This window comes from Notechis scutatus, chromosome 2 (assembly GCF_049901735.1).
Source record: "Notechis scutatus isolate UNSWTSFEM ecotype Mainland chromosome 2, rNotScu1.2, whole genome shotgun sequence".
NCBI classification, from domain to species: domain Eukaryota; kingdom Metazoa; phylum Chordata; class Lepidosauria; order Squamata; family Elapidae; genus Notechis; species Notechis scutatus.
In genome coordinates, this window is record NC_142010.1 from 114495715 (window position 1) to 114512840 (window position 17126).

The 17126-nt window shown below is 36.4% G+C and overlaps 1 protein-coding gene and 1 long non-coding RNA gene across 14 annotated transcripts in view; one reads left to right on the plus strand and one right to left on the minus strand.

Moving 5' to 3' along the window:
* Positions 1-251: 251 nt before the first annotated feature.
* SPAG9 (sperm associated antigen 9) overlaps positions 252-17126 on the minus strand; it is a 100276-nt gene continuing 83401 nt past the window's right edge. For 7 of the 13 annotated variants that reach the window (XM_087955896.1, XM_087955889.1, XM_026667371.2 and 4 more), the window contains 8 exons: positions 16506-16573; positions 15732-15880; positions 13992-14163; positions 12700-12813; positions 10249-10287; positions 9037-9213; positions 5688-5834; positions 252-3914 (listed from right to left, as the gene is read on the minus strand). In XM_087955896.1, coding sequence (XP_087812022.1) covers positions 3799-3914; positions 5688-5834; positions 9037-9213; positions 10249-10287; positions 12700-12813; positions 13992-14163; positions 15732-15880; positions 16506-16573 — 982 coding nt within the window. In that variant the 3' untranslated portion in view covers positions 252-3798. The remainder of the gene's footprint in view (positions 3915-5687; positions 5835-9036; positions 9214-10248; positions 10288-12699; positions 12814-13991; positions 14164-15731; positions 15881-16505; positions 16574-17126) is intronic. The other 6 variants (XM_087955894.1, XM_026667373.2, XM_087955891.1 and 3 more) reach the window with 1 other exon arrangement.
* LOC148132199 (uncharacterized) lies at positions 9885-13633 on the plus strand. The gene is made up of 3 exons (XR_015747683.1): positions 9885-10118; positions 10572-10668; positions 12540-13633. It is a non-coding gene; the product is annotated as an uncharacterized LOC148132199 (long non-coding RNA).

Sequence of the window (17126 nt, forward strand, 5' to 3'; positions counted from 1 at the left end):
CCTTCCAACATCAAAACAAGATTATTTGTCCTTTTTCAACATTAAAATTAGGATAATTTCACTGTTTCAAATTTGGTTTAATTAAATTTGGAGCTGTGAAGAAGTTTCTCCAGCACCAGAAAGCCTATGTTCTTTAATACATGACATGTATTATTTTAATTTTAAAAGGTTATTTATCCCCACATGTGTAAATTACATATAAATTATAATTGCTGCTGACATCAGATAAAAGAAACACACCAAAACAAGAATGCTTTTCATATACATATTTATATATTTCATGTACAAAGTTACATTCTGAACCCCCAAGGATTCAATAATAAATACTGAAATAACTTCACTGCTATATGAGCTTATCAGCTCACAGAAAAGAAGCCTCAAGTTTAAACAGACAGCAGGTTTAATGCTGCAGTATTGATCTCAAGGTTACAGAGGAAAGTAAAATTCAGCATAAAGTGTCTAGACAACATTTTCCAAAAGTTAATGACCATAAAATGTTTTAAAACATGTTTAAAAGGTAGAGAAGTATGCAGTAATGACATTGTTAGAGAGAAGTATTTAGTGTTCAATGTTTTGAAGTGCAAAACAAAGGTTGTTACAATATGGCATAACCCTGTTAAGAAAATAAAGTTAGCATCCACAAAGAAGTGTTTTTCACTCTGTCATTTTTTACAAACTTGGGATCTTTACAAAATCCTTTATGCACAGGGTCAACTGTAAGTGTGCCAAGTCAGTTTCAGTCCTTTGGTAGCTTTCATAATACTCACATGGAAATAAATATTTAATTAAACATTATTTTCAGGACGCCATGTTCTTTAGAACAGTTAGCATATTAGAAGATTATAAAACATTTTAGTTACTAAGGCAGCCTATGATAAAGTGTCTACACTCTGCCAGCTCTAACTGATCCAATGCAGGAAGACCTTGCAAGAAATGAACTAAATGGCAGAATACATAAACTTAATTATCTTTTACCATGCAAAACACATTTACCCAAACAAATCATGTGCTGCATTTTTTGTGCTTGAAATGCTCTCTCAAACTATTAACAAAGTTGTTAACTATCAAGAGATTCATTCCTACTTCTGATTTTAGAACTATGATTACATTAAACATGTCACTCTGAAAACAGATTTGTTAGGCAATTATTGAGTGCTTGAACTTTAGCAATTTTTTTTATCATCTACAGTTTAGAGTGTGCTGGAATAGGGAGTGTGTAAATATAAGTGAAAGGGATCTTCTACATCCATCTTTTAAAACTGCAATTCTTTAGGATAGGGAATAAATTTTAAAATGGAGGTTGAAAAATGGTGCTCTTCCCTCACTTGCACTAATATAAGTGTTGATCTCTCTGGTGGATTCCTGTCTTTTCTGCTGTGAAAGACCATTGCCTGAATGAGGACAAAATGGCAATTTATCATCTGGAAAGTCATTAAACATTAAGACCCAGATGTATTTTTTGTCTGAGCAAGGAAACAGAGAAACAGCTCACCAATGGCTTTAAAATGAAAATGCTGGACAAAATTGAAAACCAATATATATGCATTTCATTCTATTTTCCAAAAACTATTCCACCACTCATGAAAAGTCAGGAGGACGTTTCCCAAAACTCTCCTCAAAGAAAAATGCCTTGAAAGGCAAAGGGTAACAAAGTTAATGGAAGTGGCTGTCTTTTGGACGTCTAGAATTATGAACCGCAGGAATGGTTTCTACTGGTCTGAGGATAGGACAAAATCTTAAGAATCTATCTTCTTTTGGCAAGGCCCGTGTGTGTCTTAGAGGCATGTATGGTGAAGCGTTCACCAACTCACCTGAACATCTTTCCCAAATTGACTATCAAACTTTCCTAGGATGGAAAAGTGCGAAAGATGCAACACAAACGTGAGCCTAGTATGAATGTATATGAGTGTAGCAGAGGCAATTTCCGAGGGAAGGAAAATCCATATCCCCTTAATTCTTCTTACAGTTTTTCCATCAGTGTTCCTTTTATTAAATTATTAAACTCAGTTCAGCAATTGAAATTTTTAAGTCTATTGTGATCTAATCACATTGGGCATATCGGAGGGCAATATACGAAGGTATTAAACATTCAACAATTCTCTGTTATTTTTAGCCACACATTTTGTGGTTAAAATACATACCTACCAGAATGCATTTGTTGAGTACAAAATAGGGTGCTTAAAAAGTATTTATACATATAAAACTATAATCAATACATCTGAAGGGAAATTTATTAACTTTTCATCAGATAAGATTATAGTTTCTTTTATTAAAAAGCTGCCTAAATAAATATTTACACAACAGATCTGTTTAATGTGATTTTAAAAAGCCGTGTGTGTGTGTGTGTGTGTGTGTGTGTGTGTGTGTGTGTGTGTGTGAAATACATGTTTCCTTGAGAGATGACAAACTGCTCCTATTGCATAAAAAGGTTTAGGCAGTTTTTCATGACAATTCCTGGTTTTAAATGTTGGCATTTCAAATTTAAAAATTCTTCCATTTTGTCACGTAGATAATAGCAACTCCTATCCAACTGGAAGAGCTAAAATCTCTTAATGGACATGATCTGAATGTTAGTATGTTCACTCCTATTTTATAACAAAGGAAAACATTGAGAACCTGTTTATCCTCGGAGTGATTAAAACTATAGCATTTGAGTTAGCTTTACAATCAGTTGGATAGCAAATGAATATACTCAGTCCAAAACTTTAAATGTGAAACAATAGAATAAGTTGTATGACAATATCTTTCCAATCCCTCAGATTTACAGATGGGCCACTCAGATTTTATACACTGGTGTTCAATCATTAAAATTAGTGAACACATCACTTTATTAAGTCCACTAGGTACTGTATAAACCTTTCTTTCGAATGGCATTTATAGGCTGATAATATGGATTGAAACATAATATAATTTAAACTTATTTGAGGTTATTTCTCATTCATCGTCACTGCTAGTTTGCTCACCATTTACGAGCCCTTCTATATCCCATGGCAAGAGCTGGATTCCCCAAGATCCAATAAATAGGAGCACACAAAGGTAGCCTATCTTCTGCTCAAGGAGTATTTAAGGAAGATGCTTTGATCTAAGAATGCCCTTTTGAGATTAAACTGGATGTTTCCAAGCTACGTTAAATAAGGAAATAGGGAAAAGTATTCCCCCCTTAAAATACCACATTTTTCATTTATTCAGGATAACTGTAGTGATTTTTGGTGTTATTAGCAACTTTAAAAAAAAGAAAAGCTTCCGCAACTAAATGTCTGGTAAATTTTTAGCTTAAGGACCTCAATATAAACAAAGGTCCACAAAATTGGTATGATTCAGAAATGAAAAAGCAAAGTCTTCTAACTTATTTTAACCATCGTTTGATGTGTTCAGTGAATCCCGTATATTACATATAGCTGATGCTTTTGAACTACTACCTAGAATATTAATTTGTTTTTTTACTCTTATACAAATGAATTTAAAACGGTTCAAAATATAAACGTAAATGCATTGTAGAAAGTAGAGGGGGGTGGGAAGAGTTGTGTTACAGATTGCAATGGGGCCTATAAGGTGCATTTAGGAGACAAAATATGGCATTTATCTGCTTGGGAAGACCAATTTATTCTCACTTTGTAACACTGATGCAGTAAAACAGCATGAGCTGGTTCCTGTGTTAAGGTTTGAGAGGTTTATGATATAAAATCAAATGACAAAGAAACGTTCAAATCTTATGCAGTGAAACGGGTTCCACAGAAACAAAACAAAACTGAAGACATGCAAAAGCTTTTGCAGTCTCAAGCCATTTTCCGTTGGAGCTTATTCACTGCCACACATAACCTGCCACACTATCAGGTGGCTCCTCTCAGCTTTGGCAACAGAAGGCTCAATTGGTAATGCTTCTCCAAGGAGTTCGGATTCACCAACTTCATCACCTGAAAGCAAAAATATTTCAGTTCATAATGTAAGTGGAGTAGAAAGAATTATAAGCCCCCCAAAAAAAAAAAGCTGTTATGCTTTACTATCAGTTTGAGATGAAGTGAAGATAACTCATATCCCTCATTCCAGAAAACACATGCAAAATTCTCAAAAGATACTGAATTGTAGCAAGAAGAAATTGCTTCCTGGCCTTTTCCTTTCGTACAATAATATAGCTAATGAACAGAAATGAAGGTCAGCTACAAAATAACGTCAGAAATTTCCCTTTAATTAAAATGCCAAGAAGTATCTTGGCAGTAATCCTTGCAACCACTCTGAAGTAAGTGCAACAGTTGAGATATAAACAATTCTAATCAGTACAATGCATTTATAAGCTAGGAAGAGGAAACATCCAATTTCCAAGTAATTACAGACTTGAATAACTGGGAATATTTTTGTCATAATGCAGGAGTGGAAACCCATGGCCCATGTGTTGCTACTACTATCCCAGCTTTCCTTACCATTGGCCAACCTGACTGACCTCCTGGGAAATGCACTAGTATCAGGAGGTCCCCAGGTTCTCATCTTGGCATTAAATAGAACTATGGAAAGGTAATGAGAAAGTACAGGTAATACTCAACTTACAACTGATTGTGTAATGACTGTTCAAAATTATGATGGCTCAGAAAGACTACTTTAAATTCTATAAAGCTCTTCCAGCTGTCATAAAACATCCCTCCAATTCATGTGATCAAGGTCCGAGTACTTGGCAATCTGTTTGCACTTACGAACAGTTGCTAAGTGCCTTGTGATCATGTGATTGCCATTTACAATCTTCTCTGCCAGCTTCCCCAGAAAGTCAATGGAGAAAGTTTGCAAGCTGTTGCCTGCCAAAGGATTTCTCCTCCGCTTCATGCACATAGGAGGGGAGAGGAACTCCTGTGCTGGGCTGAAGAGCTGTAGCAAGGAGTTTCTTAACCCCTCCTTGTTTCTCCAGCCCATAAGTTCCCTTCCACACAAAGAAGGGAGCCCTTTCACTCCATCTGCTTAATGACCCATGCAGTTGCTTAACAACTGCAACCATCCGCCAAAATTGCTGTCACTGAGGGTAGTAGTCATATGGGAATCTCACTTAACAGTCACTTTATTCAATGACAGAGCTTCTGGTCTCAATTGCAGTCATAAGTTGTAGACAATATAGAGTTTCCATTTTACTGAACACACCCAATACTATACTACTTTCATTACCATCATACTTTAGTAAAAAAAATAGAATTATGCAATAGGATTTTGCATAAAGGAAGGTGAATCTATACTAGTGAGGCTAGATCAGTTTTCAATGGCCCCCTGAGTTTTATGACCCTAAAAAAACTAGTTACAATTTGAAACACAGTCAAACTATGAGGAGTAATTATATTTCCCTCCTTTTAGTGGCATTATCTGCCTGACAGGAACAGATTTTTCTCCTTCTAAAAAGAAAACATTTTTTGAAAATCTGGACTGCCTACAAGGTCCAAGATTCATATTTAATTTTATGTCAGTACAAAAACAGTTGGGTTTTTTTTTAAAAAAAATCCTCAAATCAAGACACCCTCACACCTAATTCAAATGCTACCTTATTGAGCATTATTTTAATGAGTATGTTCTAAGCTGCCCATTAAAAATGAAAAATATTTGGATATTTGATATTTTATGTAATTATTGGATTAGATTACCAGAATGCAATAATAGTTTAAATAACAACAGCAACAATAATAATAAAAATATTTTTTGAAAGTTGAAGTTCTTACCCATCCTGAAGTCAATGTATCCTTCTCCTCCACTTATCACCAGTATTGATTTTAAAGGAGTCTGGCTATTGGGCTCCTGTGCAGAAACAGTTGTTCTTTCACCAGATAATTCTGAGCTTCCACCCACTTCGGGACAAATCACCTGACCTAGAAGCGGACAATGTATTGGTGTTACTTTTTTGTAACAGCAAATTAGCAATGCCAAATTGATTAAATGGATCTTTGTGAAAGAGGGCCTAAATGTACTTCCCCCAAAACTCCTCACAATTCCAAAAGCAGAAAAAGGAATGACTTTTCTCCATTTCACTTTCCAAAGTTACTTGGCTTTTCTACCTGGAAAGAAAATTTAGCGCCATTTTGGAGGAACAGATTATCTATTTTAAGAACAATAACCACAGACTGCACATTAACTATTAGAGCTGTACTCAAATCTTTCCATCAACAAGCAAAATGCCCTGTCCTCGGAATTAGATTAAATTTCCGCTGCCAAGCGCCTTCAAATTTGTGCTTGAAGGTGGAGAATACTTCAGAACACACCTGAATGTACAGAGAGAAGCAGGATTGAGGTATCAGAGAAAATACATGTTTTATCTGTGGAAATTTGCTGTCATGGCGTTCATATATTCTAAAACTCAAAGTGTTTCTGCATTGCAAATAGCAAGGCAATACAAAATGGTATTGAGGTATGACTGAAAGAATATTTTTCAACCAGATTTGACCCACTCAATCCATATATTCCGAGACAAGCTGCTACCGGCTTTACACTTTTACAAGGCAAACCGACTGAACTATTAGACATTGTTTCTTAGTTGGTATATGAGGTAGGTTTTTTTTTGCTTACCAAGAACTGTACACAGCACAACACAGAAGATATGTACATATACTGCTCATCACAGGTTCTGGTAGCTGACTGCCTGTTAACAGCTGTCAATCTCCAAATGTTACCTCCCACTTCTCCATCTGCTTGCTGTCTTCCTATCTCCTTTTCTCCTACACACCCATACACACTCTCTCTTAGTGTCTGCATTTGTAAACTAAGGGTTTGGGTGGGATGAGGCTGCCCCTGGACATCTCAAGTTTCTGGCCCTTTGGGGAAAAGCATAAGCTGCGCTGAACCTTGGGGAAGTGGGAGTAAGGAGTGTTTCTATCTGGTGGCGGCAGCTGCTTTTCCAAACCACACACAGTAATCCCTGCTACACTTCCTCACATGGAGGCCCTATATTATGGAGTAGCCTCCCCCTGGAGATTTAACTGATCCCTACATTGCTGATCTTCTGCAAATTTCTAAAACTTAAAATTATGTTAGAGAGCCTTTGGAGTCTACTAGATGATGCTATTAGGTTGCACTGTGGATGAATTTCTATGGCTGTTTGATTGGTATTCTTAGCCATTTGTAACTCTGCACCATGGAAGTTTTACTGTACGGCCTTTAAGACTGTACAGTGAACCACCATGAAAGAAGAACAGCAGGAGCTATCATCCTTGTACTAGCTCTCGTCCTGATAAGATAGGCATGGTATCTCTGCCAGAGTAATATAAGCTATCTGGTTTAGATTTAATGAAATGGAAGTAATGCTGTGAATGCCAGCTTTTAGGTTGCTACAACACTGTTTGTGATTTATGTTTATTGTAATTAAACACATTTCTTACTACACTAGCCCAAGTCTAAGAAGTATGTTGTATACATATTAAAACTCTCACGGGTATGAAAAAGAGGAGATTCAGCAAAATGGATGAGCAAGTATCTCAAGGTTATCCTAACACACATGGTAACAGTAATAGTTTGAAAGTCCACACTTTCTTTGTATTAAATCAATTGCCTCCTGTAAGTGAATAAACTGAAAATCTTTTCAAAGTTTTAAAAATCTCATTCTAGTAATCCTTTCCTTGATGGTCTTTCCAATGATTCAAAGTTTCTATGTTAAATATTCTGTCTCATAATGACCGCATACTTTCCAAAGATGCAGAATTTCCATATGCAGTTACTCTGAGACTGGTTCACATAATACTACCAGCTTAGTGCATTGTGTGAATCCAGATGGTTAACTTACAATGTGCCTTGCTAACCCAGGAAATTTTATTAACTCAGTAATCTATGGTTAACCCCTTACTAGGATGATGCGCAAACACAGCCTAAGCACCAGGTTAAGGTTTAATTCATATTTAAAGTCTCTTACATTGTTTATAACTTTGTGTCAATTTCCTACCATACCACTATAGATCTTGCTTCTTCCTATTATTTATTTTATTTTATTTTTTATTTTATTTATTTATTTGATTTGTCAATCGCTTACAAGATAATAGGTATAAGTATAAACATGAGTAAGAATAGAGGAAATAGGTACAAATAAATGGGGACAATAGGACAGGGGCATTAGGCACGATGGTGCACTTATGCACGCCCCTTACAGACCTCTTAGGAATGGGGGTGAAGTCAATAGTGGATAGTTTGAGGTTAAAGAAGTGGAGGTTAGAGGATGTAACAACAGAGTCAGGTAGTGCATTCCAGGCATTGACCACTCTGTTGCTGAAGTCCTACTTTCTGCAATCAAGTTTGGAGCGGTTTACATTGAGTTTGTATCTGTTGTGTGCTCTTGTATTGTTGTGGTTGAAGCTGAAATAGTCATTGACTGGTAGTTCTCCTACATGAACTGAAGTTCTCCTACATGGCCCTTCATCTTGTTGGTTTTCATCACTGACGATACTACTTATGCTTATAATTGAATAGGTTCAGTATCTTCAAGACGGATAAGTGCAAATCCATTCTTTTTCTGATACCATAATGAGTTCTCTTGATTACACTACTAAAGTTTGAAGCAAGATGTTATGTGCCAGGACAACTGTGGGACGAAAGGACCCTTCCTTATGTGGAAGTATGAATGGGGGGGTGTCTACACATGCATACTTTCCCTCCATAAGTGCTTGAAAATGCTCTAGAAAAACCTTCTTGGAAACATACAAGACACCCTGTTTATATTTGAGTATCATGTGACTTTCCCCTAACTGCGTGGCTACTGTCTCAAACTCTTCTTCCATCTATAGCTCCTACCTATAACGAACAGTTTGCTGAAGCTTTCTGAATATGCAACTGCTGCTGTTTTCAACATCTTATCTTAAGCAATGTCAAAAATCAGAAATAAATATTTTCTCTGGATGAACCAAGAAAGAAAGGCTGGAAAACTGTGCTTCTATAAAGAAATTCCTCTTCTGAAACCTTGAGAGCAGCAATGTACAACAATTTCTCCTCAATGGATGAACTTTAAAAAAAAACTCTATGATGGATTCCAGAAGAAACCAAGTCACCCATTTAAATTAAAGGCTAAAGGGTACAATTACATACAAAGCTTACCAGGTACGGCAACAAAAAACTTAACGGCATCACGATGCCCATGGAAACAAAGCTGTGCATGTGCCATTGAACAATAAGGAATGAAGGTTCCAGGGGTCACTTTGTCACTGTTTTCATCTCCATACACACGTATTACATTGCCAGGACGGCTGCCAGAGCTTGCTGCTGCTTTGTTAGCTACAACGGGAGAAATAAAACATTCTCCAGTGAAATGGCAAATTGTAAAATATAAATTAAGGAACCTTGTGATATCCAATCTAGAAGCTGAAGCAAACTCAGGTAAATAAAATAGAAAGGGCAACAAAATGCCAATTCAAGACAAAGCTAGAAAGAAATAAAAGATAGCATGCTTAGTTGTTGGAAGTACCTCCAGAAAAAAAAATGGAGAAGCTTGCTAGTCCAGCATAAACCACACATTTGGTTATTTCAAAGGTCTATGTTCAGTATGAACAATGCTGAACAGGTTGTTTCAAACTCCCTAAAACAATGTAATACAATAAGTGTAATACAGAAATATTTAAAATATTAAACAAAGTTATTTTTTTTTATTTTAGAAGAGGAATTCTTAGGGCAACCATGCTAATTTGTTCTAGCACATATCAGAGTGCAATGTGGCACCTTTAATTAAAATAAATTTACTCTATCTTTCTGCAAATAAACAAAGCCTCTTTGTTTAAAAAGAAGCCTTCCTTGGAAGTCACGAATCTTGGACTTCCTAAAGCCAACAGTACAATTATAGGGGATGAGAAAGAGATAAGATGATGTTGTTGGCTAATTCACTTTTCAAATACTATGTTCCACTGCCAATTTTTTTTTAACTTACAATTTTTGCCCTTTTTTCATGCCAGACAGAAAGAACTATCTCCATTTTGAACAGTGCTAGAAGAAAGAAAGAAATGTGATATGCAACGAAAGAAAAATGGTGTGGATTAATGACAGCTACAAGGTTATGGTGTCACAAATGATACTGGAAGAAAAACAAGAAGCCAGCATGAAAAGTTCAGCTGCAACAAAATATGAGGCCACTAAACTGTTGAGTAAGATTGGTGGTCATTCAGCAAACATAAAATACTGCAATGCAGGTAACTGCAAGTGGAAATACAACTTAGGAACAAAGGGGAGGGGGGGTGAATTTTAGAGAAGTGGGAACAGCCTTCAACGGGCTATTAGAGAAGCCTGAGAATACAGGGGAGGTTTGGGATCAGCACTTACCCCTCAGCCCCAGTAAACGTCCCTGGTGGAGGATTACGGCTAAAGTAAGAAAGGAGGAGAGGGGAAAATGGGTAGGTGTGACAGCAAAGGAGAAGGATTAATCAGAACCCATAATTTGTGTTCTGCTATTTGAAAAGAGCTTCATGGGCGAGCTTCTACTCGCAAAGGCACAGTAAGATTACTAGAACAAACACACTGTTTCTTTGTATGAAGAATATGGGCAAAACAACTAGCAAACTATTATTAACATTGTTTTATTGCTACCGCTACTTGCTACCTATTGATATACTGTCTTTCCCCTTTCCTTCTTTCTTTTTAAACAGATGCTAAGGTAGAGAGAGGGGCCATGGTCAGATTCAGTCCCAGCCCCCCCAAATTTTGGGCATGGCCCCAGGCTATCAAAAGATGTCACCCAATTGTGTAAGTTAATATGTCAGAAAATGGGGAGTATTAGGTACATCACTAGAGAATATTATGATTTAGTTTATTATTTAAAATGTAATCAAAGAAAATTAGATGGCATTTTTATTTTAGCCCCAGCTACTAATGGTCTGGACAGAACCATCAAAAAGCCAAATGTACCTCTTGGTTGAGAAAAATAGAGCATAGCCCCCTCCTCACACCTCAAGATAATTAAATAAAAACTGTCCACTTCTTGGAGGGGGGAGAGGGAACACTCAGATAGCGAGCACTATCTGTCAAATATTAATTTGTCTGCTGGTCAAGCAGGATCCAGAGTATCCAGCTTGTACAACCAGCTGTGAAAAGAGCTTTTTAGAGAGATAAATACTTACCTAGTTAAATACTGTCCCATCAAGGCTTTCATAGTAACTCTTAAAGGAGGATACTAAAAGTTTGTGCCTTAACTGAAAACTGGTGGTAAATTGCTTAGCAATTTTTCCAGATTACAAGCCATTTTAGAAAGCATAGTAAGGAGGGCATGCAAACCCCAATAGGAAGAATTTCTTTTCTTTATTTCTTTTTGGTGAATTTGAAAAAGAATCTTCACCGTTTAAATAGATGCATTGTTTGAAGTATTTCTGTTTATTGAAGACACATAAGCCAAACCAGACATTTAATGAATGATCAATGAATGGTATAGCATGGAAAACAATGCACATGATACTCAAGCAATTAATATGAAAAAAATGTCCATCATTATTAAATTTCTTTAAAAAGTAATATTTACTATATAGCAATGCTCTATAATGGTCTATTTCATCATGCTCTCTCTCTCTATATGTATAAATGTATTGCAGAAAGTAATATAGAAAAAACTTCTGATACCAGTATTAACCTGGATGTTTCCCAATGTGGAAACCCTAAACAGAAAAATCTGGATGAAAAGACTATGGACTTTTTATGTAATTGCAGAAAACTAACAATTTAAATAAAATAGAATTTCATAACTATGTGTATACCATTCATGCATTCAAAAAAAAAAGTAAATAAAAATATAGAATTTGTTAAAATTAAAGTGCTGCTCTTGGCACTTAATGCTCAGAATAAAAGCTATCCCACCCCCTATTTTTTCCAGCTGCATTATGGGGTTGAAGAGCAACAGAGAAGAAAAAAGACAACCGCAAAGTCTATCCAACTAAAAAGGAAACAAAATGAACATTAAAGTAGCGGGCTACAGAAGAGGGGTGGTGGAAAGAAATCAAACTGAAACAAAGTTGTTTAATAAGTGTTCCCTATAACCATTTATTTGTAAATTTTAAAAAAAATCTCATTTAATGCATTTAATCTTAACATATTTAGTCTCATACTATTTTTAAGGCAATTTTAATATATACTCTTTCTGAATTGAAGATTGTGACTCTTAATTATCAAATCAACAGCGTAGAACTGAGGTAGGTCCTCCTACACATATTTTAACCAGAACAAGGCACATTTCAGCACTATTAGCATGCAGAAAATTTGGTTGCCAGACCTTGTGCTCCCACAAGCAAAATTCTTATGTATTTGATTTTTGCCCCACCTTTATTACTTTATAAGTATCTCAAGATGGTGGACATACATAATATTCCTTCTTCCTCCAATTTTCTCCACACATAACCATGGGAGGTGGGTTGGGCTGAGAGAGTCACTGGCCCAACATCAGCCAGTCATGCTTTCATGTTTTTTTTCCTGTCAGTTCAACCTTCCGATATTCTAAAACTGCATGAATTTCTGACCCATCATTAAGTCCTTACCAAGATTTAGTTTTAGTGAGTTAAGCTGCCTGGCAGAGAAGAAACCGAAAAATCCCTGTAGAGTCCCAATTGACTGATTGATATTTTTTTTTACAGTTTATGTGATGCTCCAATCTGAAGATACTGAGAGGCTTATAAAATAGATTACACGTTATTCAGAGCATGGTTGGAAGAACACTGACTATTCGTCTATATTTCAAATTTGGTATAAAATTGCTGGCAATCTTGGATACCCCGTTCATTTTTATAAACTTACTTTCTGTTAAAGGTATTGAGATGATGACTCCATTTCCTGTTCCAACCCACAAACGATTGCAAGATACCATCAGAGCTGTGATTCTCACAAATGAAAACCCCAGTTTTCCTGTACCTGAAAGAAGTATGCAGCATTCATTAAAACAGAAAAAAAAATCTTCAGAGATCTATGAAATGTTTATATCTAGCTCCTTGTTTTGTAAACGACAACAAAAAAAAAACAGCTTTGAAAACTCTTTAAATAACAAAGAATCTAAAACCCCTATAGAGTCTAAAACCAGTACTCAGCTGCTATTTTGAAAACAGAAGAAGAATTGCATTCACACAAAGGACAGGCAGAGATCCAATACAATCTTCTACTGACTAGTTTTTTCTTCAACCTGCTGGTCGTAGCACAGTGATGACTAACCTTTTTGAGCTCCTGTGCCAAAAACTGCATGCGTGCTTGCATGCCAGCACCTAGAAGGCATTGCGTGCCCCCTGCCCCCGCGATCCCCCTCGCTGCGTGCCTGCACATATGGCTCTGTGTGCCACCTGTGGCACACATGCCATAGGTTCACCATCATGGTCCTAGCACCACCACCGCCAATGCTCCTTCATGTATTCCCTGATCCTGCAAGTATCTTCCAGGGAACAGCACGAAGTGTAGCAAGAAATCAAATAAGGCAAGCTCAAATGTAGATACATAGTTTAACCTTTCCCAACCTGCCCTGTTTCTGATCTGTTAGGACTATGCTGATTCAGAACATAAGAGTTACCAGTACTGTAACTGAATATTTTAGAGTAAACGGTACAGATGTTGCAGTTGCTGGGATTACAATATAGTACATAATATATGTTGTGCATGTGCACACCTGTACATGCATGCATATTACCTGAAAGCAGATATATATCACAGTAAGAAACTGTTTTGCAATAAAGCTTTTTTTTTTAATTCATTGTAAATTTCTTTACATAGTATAAAATGTATGTAGTCTATACTGTTCATTTTTGAATAAAATTATACACACACACACACACACACACTGTATATTTCCTTTTCCAAGGTAAATGTCCAAATTTCCCTTTTCCCTATTTTTTCAATGAGAGTTTTCTTCATCTCAAAAAAATGAAGTTTTCTTTTATTTCTTGAGAGGTGGTGTTGTTGTCAGTGTCCCGCCTGGTGTTCTTTCTATATGGAAAATGTATCCATAATTTGGAGGATACTTCTTAAAACATTCAAAACATTATCTACCCAAGCAAATTACTTCATCCAAAACAAAAACAAACTCCCCTCCAAGGCATGGGACTTACCTAGCATTTTGCTTACATAAGGCTCAATGTCAACATCTTGTAGGTGCTGGTAAGTGTGTGCATGGTAAAGCCGAAGGGTTGAATCTAAACGAATGGACACCCACACTCCATCTCCCACCCACGCCAGCTGTCTCACTTGGCTCTCCTTCCTTGGGTGTGCATCAAATGATTTCTAAGAGAAAATTATGGCTCAGTTATAGTTTTTAACTATTTTTTCCCCACACCCCTATTTACCCTTTAAAATGCACCCAAGCGTCTAAGAGTCTTCATTAAATAACACATGAACACATACTTTCCCTTTATCTCTCTTTATATTGTGAAAAGATTTTCAATGCAAGTCTTTTCATCTCTTGATTAGTATTGTTAGTTATATTCTGAGTTCTGAAAATGCTATTTTTAAAATGCTCATGCTCATGTCTCATTTTGTTCCGTATGTTTGGCCTTCAGTGATATTTTCTCTGTACTGTATATACTCATTTCCTTTTAAACTTCCCCTTTTCTATTTTAGTTCTCATTTGGTGCTCTTTTCTATGGAGATTCTTAGTCATCCAGGTCGTCCCAAAGGTGCTTTTTCAAACAGCAACTGGACTTACTTGTTTTTCTTTAAAGATGTTTACTTCTCATCCAAGAAACTTCTTCAGCGCTGACTGGATGGTGAGGAGGAATTTATATTCCTTGCATTCTTTTGGAGCCACTGAGGCTACTTGGAGGTGACCTTAAGAAATCACTTGAGGACACAGATACATCTCCAAGTGGCCTCAACGACTCTCTAAAAGAATGCAAATGACCAGTTGTCTGCAAAGAATACAAATCCTTCCATTCCCCACCATCCAGTCAGAACTGAAGAAGCTTCTTGGATGAGAAGTGAAACATCTTAAAATAAAAACAAGAAAGTCCAGTTGACTCTTAAAATCTCACCTTTAAGATTTGGTGCTCTCCTCTCTCCCCCTCATCATAATAAGATCAAGAGGCTTAAAACAGGTAAAGCTGGCTGTTACAGGGAGGAGCAATGGAGCTTTGCTATCCTTAAAGCAGCAGGATCATAATCAGGATCTAACATATATTTCCAGTTTCTATTAAATATCACTACTGGATCACTATTCTGTGTTCTTCAAGACAGACCTAAAGTTGTGAATATGAGCAACATATATCAATGTGGAAGACACTGAAAAGCAGAGGAGAAAACCAGTGCCCTACTCCCAAAAACTTACATCTGATATTGGAGGAAAAAAGAAGCAAGAAACAAGGTATACATGAGGAAATATTAATTGGTTTTCGTTTCACACCTTTATGTTTTGCCCCATTACAAACCAGGCACTGTTATATTGTGCCAAAGGTTCCAGAGATGGGCTTCAAAAAGGAATATTAAAAAATATGCTCCCAAGCAGAAGTTTGTTTAAAAAAATTTAAGTGAGTAGAAGGCTTCTGGATATTAAGCAGTAATAAAACTGAAGGTATGCAGTCTATGGAAAGGGTTGTATTAAGTTTTAAGGAGCAGATATAGAGAAGGAATTCTGGTATACCTGGAACAGTACACGGTACACTGAAGGAGGAACACTTTTCAGACTAAAAGACCTTTACTAAATAAGCTGCACAAATATTTATGAGGATAATTGGGGGCCCTAGATTCAAGCAATATAGTGGCTGTTTATATTGTCTGGTAGTGTTTTTCCTGCTTCTCTGATTTAAGTAGCAAAGAGAACAGACATCAATCCAGACTGAGGAAATATTTTCACTTGCCTCTATTTTCATTGCTTTCGGCTGAACCACATATATTTTATTTCTATACCCACACCAGACTTTATCGTGCACCACAGTCATACATCGGATTGAATGATGAGGCCGCCCAAGATCTAAGAGATGGTAATTTGTCAAATCCCATTGTCCATCTACAAAAAAAGAAACAGTGAAGGAAGTCAGAAGAACTCATTTACAAAAATGTATATAAATAAATATTATATACTCACAGACTTGTAATTTTTAATACTTTTAAATGCAACTGTGTTTTAAAATCACAGAATTGGTGAATTAGATGATGGCCAACAGCTATCATGTTACATCTCACCACCAGCACAACCCACACATATACTTTAAAGGTAGTTCCCACTCTCATGGCTTTCCAGAAGCCGTAACACTCATTTTAAAAAAAATATGCTCTTCTGGAAGACTTCGGAAATTGGACCTCTATCAAACTCCCAGTTTCAAAAATGTTACATCAATTATAATTTTTTAAACTGCATATGTGTTGTGTTTTATTGTATGGCACATTGGTAACTGTTGTTTTTATATACCACTTAAAGCCACCATGACTGAATTGCTTTATAAACTGTATTCATACATAAATATGCAATGAATGAAGTACTGAGTGAAACATTATTGGTAATAGTACTTCAAATTACAAATTGAACAGATCATCTCTGGAAATACACAAGGTTTCTAGTGCTTGCATCTTTCAGAATCTGATTTATAGTGCAAAATGCATGACAGTCTAATATATTGGAATAAAGCACTTACCAACTCCTCTATGAAATATTGCTAAGGTTCCATCAGCTAGTGCAACTAGTACTATTCCTTTTACATGTCTAAATAAAAGAAAGGGATATAAGTTGTATTTACTACAGTTAACAGCAGTAGACTGTTCATTAATTCTATTCAACTTGCATTTACACGCTCAAATACAGCCAAGCTTCTTCTCCCTTAAACTGTAGAAGACCCTATACTGTAGGAATCCATAAGGCATGCCAGCAGACTGGGGGAGGAATCTATCTATAAAAATCATATCAACAACTAGCTAACATACTGAATCAAATGTACTCAAAGGGCCTTCAGTTTTTAAAGTATTTTTATTGGTCAAACATATGTGAACTTTGATCCAGTATTTCAAAATGAGAATGTATTGAAAACTTTTCATGTTCTACATTTTATACTCTTGGCCTCCCAGAAGGGCCTAAGGGCCCTTAGGGCTCTGGTGCTAAAGCCAGATGCCCCAATAGGGGGGCATTATGTTGGGAATGGCTGAGGAGATAGAGATGATTCTCACCCCCAGGTTGCCCATCATCTTGGGTCTTAACTTTTAATCTTTTTATTCTAATTTTGATTGCTTTTTATTTTAAGTTGCCCAGAGTTGCTGTATTA